Here is a 21,013-nt window from a genome sequence, read left to right on the forward strand (position 1 = left end):
CTCAGAGAGGGGGAGGTCTGGAGGGATGGTGAAAATACGGCAGGGCTGGGAGCTAGACCATGGTGTGGGACTGGAGCTGGGAGTGGGGGAGGGGTTAGGCGTGGGGGTTGGATTAGGCATGGGGGTGGAGATCGGTATGGGGGCAGGGATCGGTGTGGGAGCAGGATCCTGGATCTCCTGCTGAATGGGGTGTGACACAGGGAAGGAGCAGCAGTGGAGGCCATAACACCAGACCATGCCAGCTTGGTCTGAGATTGCCTGCTTTGTCACTATAGTCTCAGCCATTTGGAACAATGTGCAGCACTGTAGAGGAAGGTCAATGACTTTCTCCTTTCTGCCACTGTAAGTGACACCATCTTCTCTCCGATATCTCACTGTCACTCTACTCTGCTATTGTACCCACCTCCTATCTAGGTTCAAGCTCGACCACTCTCACTGTTGCCTGTAACATTTTGTCAACTCACTGCCACCATCCCAACAGCACTAACCTGTATGCCCTCTCTGCTGCCTAAATATTTGCTTTGGATACCTCCCAATTTGCACCAACAGTAGTAGTTGTGCCACCTGCTTTCATCACCTGTAATATTCCCCCCTCTCTTGTTCCATGAAGAAAACAGCCAACAATAGGGCAGGAAGAATCCAGACAGAGATTTCGCAGCCTGTCCTTCAGTTTCTCACTCATTGTGAGAAGGGGTCCTGACTCTGAATGATCTGAGTAGGACCTGGACTGATACTGGAGGCTTCCCTTGATTTAACCTGCTGGCAGCCCCTGTCTAAATGCTATTCCCCTTATAATGAGTAAGGCCCGATGACTACTGTCACATGTTTGCGCTAAACTATACAGCAACATAACATACAGCAACATGAGCCTGGTATCTCTGGCTGTGGGGGCGAAATGCAAGACAAATGATGTTGTGTACATCCAGTTAAGCTCAATGTTAGCAAGCGCTGTGACAGTGAGTGAAGAACATGGACAAATTGCCTGGTTCAATCTATGAGCTGGGTACATGCCCCTGAGTACTAAGTGTCTTTGTTGGAATAATGATCGTTGTCGGTGTAACCTGATCGTGCAGCATTTAAGTGCAGTAACATCCTAAAGTGGATCAGAGATGTGCCGTGAAGGATCTTAAAGACTGGCATGTGTTGGATGCCAAAGTCGATGGGCGCGAATTGCTTGTGCTGGTGCCCATGGGGCCTGCCCTGAGATGTTGCTTTGTTTCCAACATGAAGGTGATTTTGGGGTAAGCAGTGAGCTGAATCCTCCAAGTGGCCACGTGAGATTCCTTGTTAAGTTTTCCCAATGTATAGCTTGTATGGTAAATAGGTGGCTGAAAATTAATGAGAAAACGTGTAGTGTTAACAAAGCATTGTGATGCAATAAGCTTTATTAACTGCCCTCTCAACTTGTCTTGCCACCTTGACTAATTTAAATGGCAATGTTTTCACATAATTCATGTCTAGCTGTTTACAAATGATTTAACAATATAACTGCCTCCTCCTTTAAAAAAAAACATTTTATCAACATAACCATTCAATCATTAATGGTTATTTTCTAAACTGAGAAAGATTATATACATTTTATAAATGAACTGAAGATCTTAATCATTTTTTATGACTTTCTAAAAATGTTATTCATTCGTATGGCTAAGTGGTAGAATGCTATCACTCCATCTTTTGGATTTGATGTCCATGACTCTCAATGTGTGTCTATTACTCTTGGTGCTGTAGGGGTTGAATTTAATGCAGAATCACTGGGCTGCTGAATGGTGGGAGCACTACTTATCAAAAAAGGCTAAAAGGGTATGAGAGGAGGTGGAGAAAATAACTAAAGAAACAAATAGTAAATCAATAGCATTTGAGATGTAATGCATTAAAGATCAAAAGCTTAGACGCTGGGAATTGAGAATTCAGAGGTGAGTGACTTGAGAAGAGATTACACAACCTGAGTATTAGGGGAATTTAGTCCTTGTGTCAAACACCCTAACCGACTCTTGTTGGCACTTTGACAAATTGTCATTGTGGGATTTGAACAGACATTCATGTGATTACTTTTCCAGGAACATATTGTTCAAGATGAGAGGAGAAAGACATAAAAGAGACCTAAGGGGCAATGTTTTTACACAGTGTGGTGTGTGTGTGGAATGAGCTGCCAGAGGAAGTGGTAGGGGCTAGTACAATTGCAACATTTAAAAGGCATCTGGATGGGTATATGAATAGGAAGGGTTCGGAGAGATATGGGCCCGGTGCTTGCAGGTGGGACTAGATTGGCGTGGGATATCTGGTTGATATGGACGAGTTGTACCGAAGGATCTGTTTCCATGCTGTACATCTCTGACTCTATCAACTGTATCACTCCACTACCCCACTCAAATATAAAGAAAACGTACAATGGGACATGGAAGCAATATGGCAGATGATATAAGATAGATAAATAAATATCCTAGAGCATAATAAATACTTGGCAGGTTGTGTTAAAACCACCTACCAGGCGATGTGAAATGTGCTTTGAAATTCATATCCTGCAGATGCAGTATTTTAAAAATAATCTGTCAGTTGCTAATGATACCTCCTTGCTTTAGATATGTGAGCAGGCTTTTGCCAGCTTTCTAAGTGGTGGTTATATAACTGTTTGCAAGTATTATGCAGTTTTAACTGGATGCCAAGTTACCAAGTCTGAGTACTGAGGTCTGCAAAATAAAAAGATTGTGCATCACCATGTTGTGCATTAATGTGTGGGCATGCTATTCCTTAACCATGATGTTATATAAGACTTTAGCCTCATGTTCAGGATGTTGTGATGCAACTGCATGTGCTTGCTTTGATATGGTGGTGTTTACCAAGAATTTGTTAGTACCAGCCTTGTTTACAATTTTATCATCCATAGACATTGATTATGATGATTTGGATGAAATATTTCTATCTGTGATGTATGCCATTTTGTTTTATACACTGCTGGAACTGCATGAAAGACAGAATGTTGGAATCATTTTCTTCCACCATAACTTCACTTAAATACCCTGTAGAATAATCTAAATGTTGAAGCTTCTCAAGAGCAGTCAGCCACTATGTGTGTTTCAAATCTATGCATTGCACAATCATATCCTGCTTACAATGGCACAAAAGTGCAAAAGTTTGTTTCATTGCCCTTTTAGCCGCCATGCATGATTACAACTCTTTAGGTCAGTGTGACCTCTCAGTAAACGTCATTGATTCCACCACTGTTTAGACTGCAGTTCTGAAGGAATGCTGCTATAAAATAAGTTTCCATACTGTTCATTTCTCTTTTTTGCCTTGATTCTTGCATTCTACATCCTCTATCAAGACTTCCTTTCTTGCTGCCTCATGCTTACTTTATGCTTCATACTGGATATTCCAGCTCACATTGTCTTTATTCCAATCTTTTTCTCTATTCATTCTGGTATGCCTCTCTCCTTTTCTGTTCACCACATATAAAATAAACAAAAAAAAATCACTCCTTCAGTCTTCAGAGACTGATAATTCTTATTTTTTCTAAACTTGTTCAATAGATTTGACCTATAAAGCTGACTTTGTATGCCGGTTGTAGTGATGGGCTATGTTACAAAAAAGTATGAATGCACAGTCGATCTTGTAATTATGTGTTTTGTTAGTTCAAAAAGATATTCCACCCACCACACAATTGGCATTTATGAGTTTCACTTTCAGTGCCATGCTCCGTATGTAGGCCATATGTCTTAAGGTTTGGTTGATTCAGTCAAATAGCATGCTCATTATAGGCAGAGTGCATAGTGTGCTCAGCCAGCCTATACTTTTAGAACCGAAAATAAAGCAACTAACGTTAGATGTGATTCTGCTGATTTCACAGCACTTGTCAAACAATCCTTCTTATGCTAACTGCCACCAATTCGAGATAATCAGTTGTGCTCAAATGTGGATCATTTACATTTGCAAGAAACGAGATATATTCCTACAAAGTTCTCTGCAAACAGGTGTGAATTATCCAAGAGCTTACTGTTCCTTACTGCTTTCTTGACAAGAACATCTTGGTCGATTAGAATTGACTTGCCAAATAATCAGTCCCTTTTCCTCCTGTGGTATATGTTATTGCGATCATTGGAAGTTTGGCATTCTTACATTTATCTTGATGTGTGCAAGACAAATAACTTTGTCAACATCTCTGAATATTGCTGAAAACAAATTGAATTAAAATTTAGAAATGGCACTCCTAACATAAAATCCATTTTCAGGAATTTGTCCATCTTTAGTCAACCATATTAAATGCAAGTAATTTAAATTTTACTGAATTTTTCCAATAACACAAGTTGCATTTGAGCTCCTTTAATTTAATGTAATATCCTACAGTGCTTTATAGGAAGACATCACTCAACAAAAAAGCGTGATGCATAGCAAGATGACATCTATAGGATTTTTCCTTGGGGGTTTGATCTATTGGACTTATACTTGGGTTTTTTTAACCAGAAAGTGTGATTAACAGTGGGTGGACTGGGAAATTGCAATAATGTATTAACCTTGTTTGCTAACATGTTTCCACTTCCGGCCACTTTGCCCAGGAGCACACTGAATGTGGTATCAAGAACACTGGCAACAGCAGAAAGGTAATTGAAGTTCTTGCAACTGGACTGCTATCATGAACTGGGATGGTTTTCTGTTCCCACTGCCTTGTAAGTTCAGACTGGGTGACATCCCAGCTGCCTGAGTGAAGAAGCCTTCCCTCTTATTGTCCACCTCCTGCACTAATGCATTTGAGAACTTTGGAGCATGCTTATGGCCTTTTAAACTATTGTCCCTATTCTTTCCGCTCAGAAGTTCTTCTTTGACTGTTTCAGGCACCTACTACAGCCGGAGTGCACTCTGTCTTTACCTAGTGCATGTTAGCTTTAAACGTTGTGAATCTCTCTCCAACTGGAACTCTCTGCTGAGGTACATGGCCACAAGCAACTTCATGCTGGGCTGCATACCACTATCATTTAAATTAGCAGGCAGTGTACCAAGATCACACGCTGACGACATTTGTTGCAATCTAGTGAGGATTGTCCACATGTCCAAATTTGTGCCTGTTTTCCAGCCTCATCCAAATTTTCCCTTGATATGACTAAAAATCCAGGAATAGTGAAAATTGCCTGGTTCCTTCCTGGTATGCTTAACTGTACCTACAAGATACTGAAAGTGCCTCAGAATAGTTCATTTTAATTGACATAGAGAATTATCTGAGAATTGGATCAAATTCTCTGCCATTGCCATGCAAGCAATGGGTTGTATTTCTAATTGGTCTGGCCACAAGTCAGGCAAACAATAGATCAAACATCCCTTTGGGAGAATCAGATATTTTGGTTTATTTGTGCCTGGAGTGCCTCATGTTGATGGTTTCTGACAGATGTGTGTTTTGCATTTCTTCATGAACCATTTGTTTGTCTTGTGTTCGTGAGGTCAGAGAGGATTCCCCGTGAGGCTGTATATCTCCATTTATCTAAATATGAATTTGTCTTTTTTTATTCACTCATGGGATGAGGGCGTTGCTGGCCACGCCAGCATTTATTGCCCATCCCTAAATACCCAGAGGGCAGTAGAGAGTCAATCACATTGCTGTGGGTCAGGAGTCGCATGTAGACCAGACGAAGTAAGGATGGCAGTTTACTTCCCTAAAAGGCATTTGTGAACCAGATGGGTTTTTTTCCCAACAATCAACAATGGATTCATGGTCATCGTTAGACTTTTAATTTCAGATTTCTATTACTTTTACATTCTACCATTTATATTCCTGTACATTGACTATCATGTTTATCATATGACAGGTTGGTTTAAAAATTTGGACATTTCTCTTTAGTATGCCCAGTTCTCAGGAGCAGAACAGGACAAAGATATTGTTGGAGCCCTGTTTGGTCTTTGGTACCCTGCAATTCTAGGCCTTCCAAAAACTGGTGGTGGGACTCTGCAGTCTTACGTGCTCGCCGGACCACTCCAAAAATAAGGAGGCAATAAACCATTCAAATATTTCACTTCTGCAGAAAGAAAAGCCTTGTAACTTCATGCCTTGTGGTTCATTTTGCAAGTGACACACCTTTTTCTACCTTTGATCCTGACCTAGTCCTTGCTAAAGGATAGGTTTGGCTGAAGTGTACCCTGGCCATATAGTCATCCTATCCAGGACATTGGAGTGGAACAGCACTACGTAGGTATTAGTGCACCTCCTCCATATCCTGCATGTGTTGGGAGACCAGTAGGGACCCGAAGTGAAAAGTAAAGGTGAATGTACTGACTGTCTCTATGTCTGGTGGCTCTGTATTTGAGAGGGTGTGCTTGTTTTCTCTCTCCTTCATTTGAAGACTGTCTGCTAATGGATGAGTTCTGTTGAAGCTGGTAGTTCTTCCCCCTTGGCCACTGTGTTCATCATTCTTCATGCGTAGCCCTAGACAGGATGTCAGTGAACTACTTAATTATCAAGGACTGCGTCCACGTCAGAATCCAATCCTGTCCTCACTCAATAACCACCTACATACACTAGATAATGATAATGCAGAGGAACACTTGATGACTTTCCTGTTCCTTAGCTTTTGAGATATTAAGACCAAACACTGGGACAGTTTCTAAAAAGCTAACATGCTGAAGAGAAAAGATTAAAATAGATCCTCATGATCTGCAAGTTAATTATGTGTTGTATTCCAGGCTGGGATGAGAGGCAAGGAAGGAGATTGTAGGGGTCATGTCATAAATTTTCAGTTCCTCTCTAGACACAGGAAATATTCCAAGCAAGTAGAAAACAAGTTACGTGATACCATTATTCAAAATAATGTGATACCATTATTAAGGATAAGCCAGGCAGTAATAGACCAATGAGTCTAATACGAGTGGTAGGGAAATATTTGGAAATAATTCAGAGAGACACTATTAATCTTCACTTGGAAAATTAATCAAGGATCTTCAGCATGGTTTCATCGGGTTTATAATGTCTGACTGATTTTTATGACTAGGGTTGTTATGACACAGCGGTGAACCTCTCTGTCAATTAAACCAAACACCCAGAAAAGCTCGCCTCGCCTCATAATCTGTCAAAATATGAGTGACAGAGCATTCCCAAATTCCACTAGTTAAAGAAAATAGCATCAATTTATATTTAACTCTAAAAGTAAACATTAAACAACAATAATTCACAATTCCAGGCCCCCCCTTTCTCTTAACTGCTTACTATCTGCCTCCAATTCGAGAACAATATGCTGATCCAATAAAACTTTTACTAAAATTATATTAACTTAATTTCAAAACCACACAGTCACTGTCATCTTCTGTGTCTTTCTTTTTCCAGGATCTCCCTCGGTCATCTTCTTTCTTTTTACTGCAAGTATGCTTCATATGAAAAGGTACCTTTGATAAAGAGTGTTTCCTAATTTCTTGGAGAGCAAGTTGTTAGTTTCTCCAGACGTTTCTGTCTCAATGGCAGTTCTCTCTCTCTGACCAATCTTCAAAATGTCCACATTTTATATCTGCAACTTCAAATCATCTCATTGGTTTGATGTTGGCAAAACAATAAATTGAAACTTGATTGAGTTTTAGTATCCTGGGGCATAATTTAAATTGGTTAAATTCGAATTGTCAAAATAGCAACCAAAACTCAAATATCCATTTCAGCCAAATGTTACATATTTTCAGTTTTCAAGTACAGTCTGGGACTGCCACCCAGTTGTGTACATAGATGCTTGTAAGCTCTTAGTTCAGAACAGCATTCTCTCTCTCTTAAAGGAACAGTACATGCCTTCAACTTCATAACAGGGTTGAAGATTGCACATGGACTTTGGTAAGGTATTTGACACAGTCTCTCACAGAAGACTGGTTAATAATGCAAGAGACCATGGGGCCCAAGGTAATTATATCCAAAACTGGCTTAGTGACAGGTGGCAGAGGATGATAATCTCAGGTTGTTATTATGATTGGAAGCCTCTGCCAAGTGGCATACCAGAAGGTTTGGTGCTCGGTCACTTTCTGTTTCTACTGTACATTAATGGCCTAGACATGAATATAGGAGATCAGAAGGTTCATGGATTATGTGAAAATGTGTGGTGTGGTAAATAGTGAATAGGAAAGCCATAGGCTGCAGTATGATTTAGATGAGCTAGTCAGTTGACTGGAATTAAGTCTAGCAAATTGTGAAATGATGCATTTTGGGAAGGCTAACAAGGTAAGGGAGTAGACAATGAATAGTAGGATCTTAAAAATTACGGAAGATTAGAGGGACCTTGTTGTGCATATCCATAGATCCTCGAAGGCAACAGAACAGGTTGATAAAGTGGTTAAGATGATGTGTACATATTTTATGAGTCAAAGGCATTTAGTAATCAAGGTGTTGAATACAAGAGCAAGAAGGACATGATGGAGCTGGATATGGTGTGAGTTAGGCCGTTCTGGCTGCCACACTTTCGGAAAGGTGTGATTTCTCTCGAGAAGGTGCAGTGGAGATTCATTAGGATGTTACCTGTGCTGCTGTGTTTCAGGTATGAAAAGTGACTAGATAGTTATTATCTGAAGGCAGAGGTGGGTTGTCCTGATTGAGGCATACAGAATTATGAGAGGCATAGATAGAAAGAAACTTCCCACTTTGTGGAGGGATCAGTAACCAGGGGACATCCATTTAAGGTGAAGAGCAGGAGGTTTACAGGGAGTTTAAGACCAAATTATTTCACACTGATGGTGGTAGATACCTCTGACTCACTGCCTGAAAGGGTTGTCAAGGCAGGAACCACCACAACATTTAAGAAGTATTTAGATAATGAGTTGAACTGCCATGGCTTATGCGGCTACAGGCCAAGTACTGGAAAGCAGAACTAGATTTCATTGGTGCCTGATGGAATGGCTTGGATACATTGGGCTTCTTTCCATGCTGGAGAACTCTGGTATCCACCTGTCCATCGCAAGTCTACATTTAGCATTTACCCTGTTTAAAATGTGAAGTTTTAATGCTTTAGAAAAAGAATTTGGAATAGAAACATGTGTTGCATTAACATTGAGATTGACTGAAGGGTGGCAAAGAGAAAGAATAGGAACCTGAGGCAAGGGAAGAGACTTTATAATGGTTTTGAGATGCAAGCAAAAACTCACTAATAAGTCTAATAGATTTTACTATTTTTATATGTTGTGGCAAGTATCATGACAGGAGAGAATAAGTAAGGCAATTCAAATGTACAGTAAATTGTGATCATAAGAGAGATTAAGTGAAACAGACCTCACTTGGAACTGCCATTAATTTGTTACTTATTCCTCATTCACAGTTCTATGGTTTTCTTTTCGAGCTGTCTTTATTGGTATTGGACTCTTACATACACTGGTTCATACTGGAGAGAAGAAGCTGGTACTGAACTCAATTCTATTTCCTTCACGCTTCTGGTTGGAGGAGTATTCCAAAAGTCAGAGTATTCCTTTGTTCATTTTATTTTGTTGTTGATTCAATCTTCTCTGTCCTTCCTTTTTTTGAGCTAACTGCTTCTCACATGTATGATGTGTACTGGGAAGTGCATCCCACCTCTGTTTTTACTGATTTACTTTAATATCAGTCACTATTACATTTGAGCTATTTATATCAATCCAAATAGATTGCACCATGATTCTGCTATTGCTTTAGTGGGAACTGCGGAGCTGGTGATTTACTTCATCAGGATTACACTGGGTGATGCAGGCACAGCACCTGGCACTGTCATCATTAGATCCATGTCCAACCTCTTTCCAACTCTCCATTGCTCGTGTATAGTTCATTGGGAGAGATCGCACTCCCATATCATATCACATGTTTGAGTCTTGACTTTAGAATATAATGTCCTCACTCGCCATTTCAATTAGGCTAAAAATCAGCTCCGGAGTTGAACTTTTATTTAGAGGCACCTTTGCTTCTTGTAGTCTGCCGAGTAGTAGCAGTATATTGCCCCCTGGTGGTTGAGAGAAGTTGTACTGCTGACTGTTGAATGTGAATGACAGATTGCACAGTGTAACTTCAGACAAAACCCTGGAACAATAACATCAATGGCTGTTTATGCTGTTTCTTCAAGATTTCCACTGAAGTTTCCGATTACGAGAAGTTCAGAGGACCCTCATGGAAATTTTCCCATTGCATGCACTATTTACATTCATGAATTGTAATCACTGTGACTGTGGGTTCTTCCAAGCTGCTGCTGCTATAACTTTAACTAAATGTGTGGAGAAATGACGTAGGCAGTGCATATTAGTGGTCGAACCAAAGACAGAACATTGATGATGATGATTAAAGGTCTGTCTCTTCTTACTTACTGTATTTGCAGCTCTCTCTCTCTCTCTCTCTGTCTGTTTCTTAGTCTCTCTCAGGCACTGTACACATTATCCTGTACTATTTTTCCACAAAATGTGGGGATTTACAAATTGAAAAATGGTAGAACCATTGTCTCACAACATAGAAAGAAGCTATTCAGCCCATCACAGCTGGGCCAATGCTTGAAAAAGCTGTTCAATTCTCTCCCATATAACTTATCTTTTCCTCATAACGCTGTAAATTAGTCCTCCTTAGGGCACATCTAATTGTCTTTTTAGAAGTCCTATGGAATTTGATTTCATTATCCTTTCGGTGGAGTGTCCCAGACTTTTAACAGTATTTTAATTCTGCGATACTGGCCCATTTGCCATAGGAAACATTTTCACTCTACGCTTTCTAATGTAAACCTACTCTTAATTAGATCTCCCTTAACCTTTTCAGATTTAAGGAGGACAATAATTGCTTTGCTAATTTTTTTCCTAAGAAATTGTACTCCAGAATCTGTACCTTTGTACCTAAGATGGCTGTGTAAGTGGCGACGGTAAACTTTTCACCAAAGGATGTGCAGATAGGTGAATTGGCCATGCTAAATTGTCCATTGTTGCTAGGTGCATTAGTCAGAGGTGGGGTGGGTTACTCTTTGGAGGGTTGGTGTGGACTTGTTGGGCCTGTTTCCACACTGTAGGGAATCTAATCTAATCATGTGAGTACATGTGACAATAAAGCTAATTCAATTCAATTTAATCTATCCACATAACTGAGCAACCTTGACCGATATGATCAATATGTACAAAACTTGTCAGGGAAAACTTAGTGATCATCTCTTCAAGTGTAATTACACTTATAACAGCACGATCCAACCTATTTACTGCAAAGCAACTTCGCTGACACCAGAAAAACTTTTTTATAAATGTGATGTTGGAGATTTGTAAAAAGGCATATTTTTTTCTTTCTGTCCCTTTAATCTCTCTCAATCCCATCTTGTTTATTATTTTCTGCTCCTGATTTGATTTTGAATTATACTTGCTGAAACTTTATGGCTCATTCTCTCCACTCCCTTTAACAATTGAGTAATTTCATTGACCAAGGTGAGTCACAACTTCTTGCCCTGTCACAGGGCATAGGTCCAATAAAGATACAAAAAAAAAGGTTTTTGCTATATGTTTTAGAATAGCCCCCTGTAGAAAATTCCGTGAAAAGTCTGTAAAGGAATCTTATGGACTACTGAGAGCAATACCTGGTCAATAATTGAAAGAGAAAAATAACTGAATATTTGCAACTTTTCCCAAGTTCGTAAGTTAGCAATTTACCTTGTTACTAAGCAAGTCATGCAAGCTGTATATAGGTTAAAGGTGTAGAAAGATATTTATTAGAAATCAAATGCAAAAATATAAAGTCTCCAAGATAAATGTTATTTTTGGACATTTATTTTAGGAATGTGTGGAATGATCATTGACCCTCACTTTATTTTCTTCTCTGTAAACTTACTGGGAGTTGACTTAAGCTAATTGAGCAGGGGGAAATATTTAAATTTACAATGCAGCTTTATTTTGCACTCTCTGTCTATAACTACTTGTATCTATAACATAATGAAATGTACACAGGAACATTGCAAAACACCGAGTCACATAAGACGATGTTAGAGTGGATGACTGAAAGCATTGCCAAAATGTGAGACTTCAAGGAGTCTCTTAAAGGGTAACAATGAGTTGGAGATTTATAGAGATGGAATTCCACACCTCTGGACCAAGGAGCTGAAGGCACAACAGTTAATTGTGGAGTAATTAAAATTGAAAAAACACAATCAAGGCCAGAATTAGGTAGGCATAGATGCCTCAGAGGGCGGTACAGCTGGAGGCTATTTCTGAAATGGGGAAGGAAGAGGCCATAGAAGTATTTTGAAAAGGAAAAGAATATTAATATCAAAGGTGTTGCCAGTTTGAGAGCCGATGGGTCAGTGAGCAAAAAGCTGACAGGGGAATGGGATTTTCAAGTTACAACACAGCAGACCTCTGAATGACCTCAGACCCAGAGAATACAGAATGTAGGAGATCTCCCAGGAGTGTTTGAACCATTGGGTCCAGTGTTAAAGAAGGCATCAATGACGATTTTAGCAAGATCAGACAATGTTACTAAGGTGAAAGTAGGTGGTCTTAATGATGCAGAAACAAAAGTCCATATTAGGGTCAAATGTGACTGCCAAGGTTACAAACAGACTGTCTTAGTGTAAGACTGTTGCCATTCCATGAATGGTATTTTAAAATAAAAATTCCTGATGTTATTACAGTTTGGGATCTTTTAGCTACTTTCCATAGAAAAGATGTAGAAGACCTTAAATTATTAATATTCATGCAAATTAAAGGAGAAGGAAGCCTGACATTTGGGTATTTGAGGCGCTATTGAGTTAACATTTGCATTGTTTCCTCATTGACTGACAATAATGATCATTCAGAAGTTTTATTGGTGGTTGATAATAGTTTCACACCAAATCTGTCAAACTGTTTTACATTTTGTTCAGGGTGTGAACATTCACAAATGAAGGTAGGCACTGACACAAGCTGTATGGCTTTTGGAAGCAGGACACTACATAAGAAGTGAAAACATGACAGTCTGCAAGAATCATTGAACGTTAGAGAAGGGATTTTGAAAGCATAGTTCTATTACCAATGCAAATTTCATCATATCAATGCAATTATAGCAATAGATTTAATGACTGATTATTATCCATTTAATTTGCAAAGGTATTTAATATACTTAATATCACTTACATGTAGCTACATTGAAATAATTCCAGTGTTTCCATGGAAATATATCTGCATAAGGATGTGAAAACTCAAAGTCATAGATAGAAAGCCAAGTTAATCAAAATCTGGCACCAGTTATTGCGAAGAACAATCTCCACATGCATAACTTATCTTTCTGAAAAAGAAGTAACTTAATTTGGAAATCATCAAATTGTTTAAAACAAGATATTAAGAAAGTCTTACTAAGCATTCTATTTGATAATGTTTTCTATATTCATAAATAAAACTGCATTGCTTGGATTTTGCTTCAAAATGTAAATAAAGCCAGTAATTTATTTTATCATTTTTGGGATGCTGTCGATTTCCTCTTAGTTTTAGTGTTGTCAGTCACAGTGAAATTGTCTGTGCGCATTGATTTTGACAGCTCTGCGTCTGCCTGTCAGAAGGGACATTAAAATAACATCCCCTTCTGCTTTAGAACAGCTGCTCGTATATTTTATGTATATATTTCTTTAGTATGCTTGAAGTCAGGCTAAGAAAATAAGAAACTTGCATTGAATTGAGAATATGCTTTATCTCCCATTGGTGGACATAAGAAATGACAATGAATTCATTTATTTTCATCAATATTTTTGCATTGTAACACTCACTCATTTCAGCAAATCAGTCTTTGGCACAGTAACAAAATGAATCATCTTATGAAACAAATAGATTCTTTCATGAATAAACTGCTCTGTAAAAGCTATTTTTCCCATCTCCCCGAAGAAACCTGACAGCACCAATACTCGATGTCAGGGCAGTTACCTGGTGGTAACTGAGTGAGTAGGAAACTTGGAAGGCAGGGAGCGATAGTAGTTTGAGTGGTCAAGGTGGATGGACATGATGTGTACAATACTGAGAAATGTCGTTGATAAGCTTGGTGAGATGGTTGTGCACTGACAGAGTTAGAGTGAGTGTTTTTTTATTCATGGAATATAGGCATCTCTAGCTTTGCCAACATTTATTGCATATCCCTAATTGCCCTTAAGTAGGTAAAGGTGAGCTACTTTCTTGAACTGCTGTAGTCCATATGCTATAGGTAAACCCACAATGCCATTAAGGAGGGAACTCTAGGATTTTTTTCCCATCAATATTGAAGAAATAGAGATATATTCCAGCTCAGGATGGTCACTGGCTTGGAGGGAAATTTGTTGGTTGTGTTCCATGTGTCTGTGGCCTTGTCTTTCCAGGTGGCAATGGTCATAGGTTTGGAAAGTATTGTCTAAGGTGATTTTTTTATAGTGCAGCTTGTAGATGGGACATGTTGTTGCTACTGAGCATCGACAGTGAAGGGAATGAATGTTTGGGGATGTGGTGCCAATCAAGTGGGCTGCTTAGTGATGGATGGTGTCAAGCTTCCTGAGTGGTGTTGGAGCTGCATCCATCCAGGCAAGTGGGGAGTATTCAATCACCTCCTGACTTGGGTCTTGTAGATTGTGGATACGCTCTGGAGAGTCAGAAGATGAGTTATTCATTGAAGGATTCTTACCTTCTGACCTGTTTGCATAGCCACTCAAGTTTCTGGTCAATGATAATCTGTAGGATGTTGATAATTGTGAATTCAATGATGGTAATGCCATTGAATGACCCAAGAGATGATGGTTAGATTCTTTTTAGTTGGAGATGGTCATTGCTTGACATTTGTGTGATGCAAATTTTACTTGCCACTTCTCAGTCAACCCTGGCTATTGTCCAAGTCTTGCTGCATTTGGACATGGTTTACTTCTGAGAAGTCTTAGGTGATGAACATTCTGCGATCATCGTCCTTACTTCTGACCTTATAATGAATGGGAGGTCATTGATGGAAGAGCTGAAGGAAGTTGGGCCTTGGATGGCACTCTGAGGACCTCCAGTAGAGATGTCCTGGAGCTCAGCTGACTGGCCTTAAATAACCATAACCATCTTCCTCTGTCCAAAGAATGACTCTAGCCAATGGAGAGTTTTCTTCCTGATTCCCAAAGACATCCACTTTGATAGGGCTCCTTGATGCCATGATCATGCAAATGCTGCCTTGATGTCAAGAGCAGTCAATCTCATCTCTGTAGTCCTGTCAGTATGAGGTAGCGGAAATAAGATGGAGGCACTCGCCCTGTCTGAGCACAGAGGGCCATTAACCTTCTCTCCACATTCTGCGTGTTTCCCTTCATGTGGAACATTATATTGCTGTCTCAGTCCAGGCTCATTTAAATTTGCTAATCAGAAGGAAAAAAAATTCTCCTCCTCTTGTGATACCCATCCACTAGCATCTCCAGGTCCCTATCTGCAAAATGGTGTGATAGCTTCCTTTTCTGCAATATAACAGTCTGATATGACAGTATGTGGGGCAGCTTCTCATTTGCAGCATCTAAAGTGTGCAACAATAGTTTGAATAAGATGCCATCAGATGACATCAGAGAATTTGATTTCCATCACTGCTGTCAATCAGATGAAGGGCAGACGATTGCATGAGAAAGCTTTATGTGGATTGGCTGCCCTGAATCTAACTCAAGGGCACTTTGCCAGTAAAATGAGAAAATTTAATGCACAGTAACTGATAGGGGTCCTTTGTAAATGTAAGTGGGTTCAGCAGACTGCAACTGAATGTTTGACATCCATTTATCGTGCAATCCTGGTATGTGTGAAGAACAGATGGAACCAATACTACTTCTATTTGAGAAAGCCAGTAGCAAGGGATCCTCTTGTGGCACAGTGATCCTGTCCCTGCCCCTGAACCAGGAGGTCCGCATTCAAGTCCCAACTACTCGAGAACTGTATAATAACACCTCCTGACCAGGGTGACTAGAAAAGTAGGTTTAATTAAAAAAAAACAGAAAGCCAGTTGCTGGAGGATAATACAGGAGCCAACTTAGACTCAGTCTTAAGTTTATTTACAGATTGAAACATTACAAGAATGCAACTCCAAACTTGAGGGGTCTGTGGCCACTGCTAGTGTCCCTATCTTACAGGAAGGCTAATGTTCAATTCCCACCTGCTCTCTAGTTGTATCATACATGTCAGAACAGATGGAGTTAAAATATCCACAACCTCAAAGTTAATCATGCCACTGTTCATTAAATGTTGTTTACATGCTCAAGTGAAACCCCAGTTAATGCCCTCTACCTGCATAAAATTAAACACAATTGATACACAATCAGCAATACTCATTATCGAAAGGCAATCAAATGAGCTGTGTGGAATAAGCTATTTTGTTAAATTTCATTGCACTCTACACCCAGCCATTTGGGAGTCTGCTGAAGTAGTGATAGCATCCCTTTCTCTGGGCCAGGAGACCTGGGTTCAAGGCCCACCTCGGGGTGTGTCATAACAACTCTGAACAGACAGATTTGAAAGCATCTCCACACCCAACAATTTGCCATTGGTTGACCCTGCATAGTTAACATGCTTTTATTTTGGATAACTGTAATTTTTCTAACAATTTTAAACCATTTTTCTCCTGAACTGCAAATCCTGGCACTACTGGTGCATAACTGAAATATCACACATATCAGAAATCTGAACCATAAATTTGAAAATACTCAGTCTGACTGCAATTTTGAGAAGAGAAACAAAGTTAATAGTTGAGGTCAATGGCCTTTTGCAAAGTCTTGTTGGAAAGTAACTCTATTTTTCTCTCCCCAGATATTGCCAGATCTGATGAATGTTTCATGTTGTACTGTTTTAATTTCCAGCATGCGCTCTGTTTTGCTCTTGTAGGAAGTTAATTAGAGATTTGTTCGAGGTGTACAAAATGGTGAAGAGTTCTGATAGAGGATCGAAGGGGAAACTGCTTCTGGTGGCAGAATGATCAGTGAGTCAGTGGGTGCAGTTTTAAGATAATGGCAAAACAATTTGGCATAATGAGGAAAAGCAGATTAAGCAATGAGTTGTGGAGATGTGATATACATTAACTGAAAGGGTGATGGAAGCAGAGAAAATTAATTTGTTTTATAACAAGGAATTCTCAGCTTTGCAGACAGATAAGAGTTAGCTAAAGCAGAATAAAAACAGTGACTGTAATGAGGGAAGCAGTACAGGCTTTTGTCGTAGTATGCACCTGCGAATTGCAGTATTGCTGCTTATTAAATGCTTTAATTTGCATCCAGGAGTATTAAACTACATTTTTCTTTCTCTGTTGAAAGGAAACCCTCTCACCGGCTGCTGGAAACCTTCATCAAGAACAGGAACATCATCACTGCCTGTAAACTGGATGGTCCCTTGAATAATATTGCTCTCCTCCCCAGCCACACAGTGTGTGAAATGGGAGAACTGACCCAAATAGGTGAAGTACCACGCAACTTAGGTTTTAGTTTAATTTTTGTGGTGGTGCAAGTGTAAATCTTGTGTGGAGTGTGCGAGTGCTGCTGCAATGTGTGAAAGGCAGAAGTGCAATTACATGACGAAGGATAAAGTTAAAAATTCACATAACACCAGGTTATAGTCCAATAGGTTTATTTGGAAATATAAGCTTTCAAAGCACTGCTCCTTCATCAGGTAGCTACTGGGGCAAGATCATATGACGCAGCATTTATAGTAAAAGATCAAAGTGTCATACAACTGATGCAACGTATTGAACAGACCTAGATTGCTGTTAAGTTTTTAATCACTTAGAATGGGTTGCAGGTTTTGGTTCTTTAATATTCAAATCCCAGAACTTCTTTCAAGTCACATTCCTGAGATAACTTAAGGTTTTATGAGAAAAAAATGTCATTTCAGCTCAGACAATGCATTAAAGGTGTGAGGTTAGAATCTGTCTGTATCCCAATCTTGAGTCAGACTGGTTCTATTTTCAAAATAGGAATTCATAAAATGTCACATGACTGCCTATAGATTGTGTGCTTTTTGAAAAAAATACAATGTATCTGCAAATGCAGATTCACCCCAGAGATTTGTATGTGTGTGTGTGTGTTTGATAGAGTATGTGTGTGAGTGTGATAAAGTATATGCCTGAGAGGGTGTGTGTGTGAGTATGAGTTGGGGTGTGCATCTGAGAGAGAGAGAGTGAGACTGTGTGTATGCAAGAGGGTCTGTGTCAGTGTGATTGTGTGTAAGAGTGTGTGTGTATGTGGGCTTGTGTGTGAGTGTGTATAGTGTAGTGGGGTCACCTGTAGTGTGATGTGAATCCAAGGTTCTGGTTGAGGCCATCCTCATTGTACTGAACTTGGCTATCAGCCTCTGCGTTGTTGTGTATCTTAAGATCCACCTTGGAGAACGGTCAGCGGAAGATCTGAGGCCGAATGTCCTTGACCACTGAAGTATTCCCCGACTGGGAGAGAACACCACTGTCTGGTGATTGTTGTGTGGTGTCCATTCGTCCATTGTCGTTGTGTCCGCTTGGTCTCGTCAATATACCATGCCTCGGGGCATCCTTGTCTGCATTATACGAGATAGACAATGATGGCCGAGTCACATGAGTACCTGCCGTGTGCGTGGTGGGTGGTGTCCCCACGTGCAATGATAGTATTTGTGTCGACACTCTGCCTCCCCTTGCAATGGTTGCCATGACAGGGCGGCATGGTGTTGTGGTCAGATACGTTCTATATTTTTTTCAAAAAGCACACAATCTGTAGGCATTCAGTCCATATGGCATTTTATCAATTCCTATTTTGTAAATAGAACTATTCTGACTCAGAGTTGGGATATAGATAGATTCTAACCTCACACCTTTAATGCATTGTCTGAGCTGAGATGTCACTTTTTTTTTCTTTATACAACCTTAAGTTGACTTGAAAGAAGTTCTGGGATTTACATATCAATGAATCAAAACTTCAACCATTCTAAGTGATTAAATACTTTACAGCAATTTAGATTTGTTCAATACTTCACATCAGTTGTACAATACTTTGATGTTTTACTATAAATTCTGTGTACAATGATCCTGCCTCACTAGCTACCTGATGAAGGAGCAGCGCTCCAAAAACCTGCACTTCCAAATAAACCTGTTGGACAATAACCTGATGTTGTGTGATTTTGAATTCTGTCCACCCCGGTCCAAAACTGTCACCTCCACATCATGAACATAAAGAATGTGTTTGTAGAGAATGTGTGATGTAGAAGTGAGGTTTCTCTTATTCATGAGATGTTGGCATTACTAGACAGGCAAACATTTCTGCTGGACATTTATATGCAAAGGACATTTATGAACGAGATAGGTTTTATGACAATTCACAATGGTTATGTGGTCACCAATAGACCAGATTTTTATTCCATACTTCGTATTGAATTCAGAATTCACCATCTGCCATGGTGGGATTTAAACTTATGATTCCTGAAGAAGGGCTCCTGCCAGAAACGTCGATTCTCCTGCTCTTTGGATGCTGCCTGACCTGCTGCGCTTTTCCAGCAACACATTTTCAGCTCTGATCTCCAGCATCTGCAGTCCTCACTTTCTCCTTTAAACTTATGTCCCCAGATCATTGGCTTGAGGTTCTGGATTGCTAGTTCAATGACATTACAACAAATGCCACCACCTTCTTCATCTGCTATCAGTGGTATATTAAGATTATTTTATCATTACCACTTTCGAATTACCAATAATTGTATCCAGGGTTAATATACATATAAGGAATGCTGGATGACTAAAGAAATCGATTGTTTGGTTAAGAAAAAGAAGGAAGCATATGTTAGGTATAGACAGGATAGATCGAGTGAATAGTATAAAGGCAGTAGGAGTATACTTAAGAGAGAAATCAGGAGGGCAAAATGGGGACATGAGATAGCTTTGGCAAAGAGTTAAGGAGAAACCAAGGGGTTTTTACAAATACATTAAGGACGAAAGGATAACTAGGGAGAGAATAGGGCCCCTCAAAGATCAGCAAGGCGGCCGCAGGAGATGGGGCAGATCCTAAATGAGTATTTTGCATCAATATTTACTGTAGAAAAGGACATGGAAGATAGAGTGTAGGGACATAGATGGTGACATCTTGAAAATGTCCATATTACAGAGGAGGAAGTGCTGGATGTCTTGAAACACAAAAACGTAGACAAATCCCCAGGACGTGATCAGGTGTACCCTAGAATTCTGTGGGAAGCTAAGGAAGTGATGGCTGGGCCTCTTACAGAGATATTTGTATCATCAAAAGTCACAGGTGAGTTGCTGGAAGACTGGAGGTTGGCTAACATGGTGCCACTGCTTAAGAAAGGTGGTAAGGATAAGCCAGGGAACTATAGACCGGTGAGCCTGACATCGGTGGTGGACAAGTTATTGGAGGAAATCCTGAGGGACAGGATGTACATGTATTTGGAAAGGCAAGGAATGATTAGTGATAGTCAACATGGCTTTATGCGTGGGAAATCATATCTCACAAACTTGATTGAGTTTTTTGAAGAAGTAACAAAGAGGATTGATGAGGGTAGAGTGGTAGATGTGACCTATATGGACTTCAGTGAGGTGTTTGGCAAGGTTGCCCATGGGAGACTGATTAGCAAGGTTAGATCTCACGGAATACAGGGATAACTAGTCATTTGGATACAGAACTGGCTGAAGGTCGAAGACAGAGGGTGGTGGTAGTGGAAGGTTGTTTTTCAGACTGGAGGCCTGTGACCAGTGGAGTACCACAAGGATCGGTGCTGGGTCCACTACTTTTCATATAAATGATTTGGATGTGAGTATAAAAGGTATAGTTAGTAAGTTTGCAGATGACACCAAAATTGGAGGTGGACAGCAAAGAGGGTTACCTCAGATTACAACAGGATCTTGATCAGATGAGCCACTGGGCTGAGAAGTGGCAGATGGAGTTTAATTCAGCTAAATGCAAGGTGCTGCATTTTGGGAAAGCAAATCTTGGCAGGACTTGTACACTTAATGGTAAGGTCCTGGGGAGTGTTGCTGAACAAAGAAACCTTGGAGTGCAGGTTCATAGCACCTTGAAAGTGGAGTCGCAGGTAGATAGGATAGTGAAGAAGGCGTTTGGTATGCTTTCCTTTATTGGTCAGAGTATTGAGTACAGGAGTTGGGAGGTCATGTTGCGGCTGTACAGGACATTGATTA

General features: G+C 39.9%; 1 protein-coding gene across 4 annotated transcripts in view; it reads left to right on the forward strand.

Moving 5' to 3' along the window:
• The window catches only part of pxylp1 (2-phosphoxylose phosphatase 1), a 167,101-nt gene that overhangs the window by 141,242 nt on the left and 4,846 nt on the right, over positions 1 to 21,013 (forward strand). For all 4 annotated transcript variants that reach the window (XM_043702040.1, XM_043702041.1, XM_043702042.1 and 1 more), the window contains one exon: positions 17,166 to 17,305. In XM_043702040.1, coding sequence (XP_043557975.1) covers positions 17,166 to 17,305 — 140 coding nt within the window. The remainder of the gene's footprint in view (positions 1 to 17,165; positions 17,306 to 21,013) is intronic.

This window comes from Chiloscyllium plagiosum, chromosome 13 (assembly GCF_004010195.1).
Source record: "Chiloscyllium plagiosum isolate BGI_BamShark_2017 chromosome 13, ASM401019v2, whole genome shotgun sequence".
In the NCBI taxonomy this organism is placed as follows: domain Eukaryota; kingdom Metazoa; phylum Chordata; class Chondrichthyes; order Orectolobiformes; family Hemiscylliidae; genus Chiloscyllium; species Chiloscyllium plagiosum.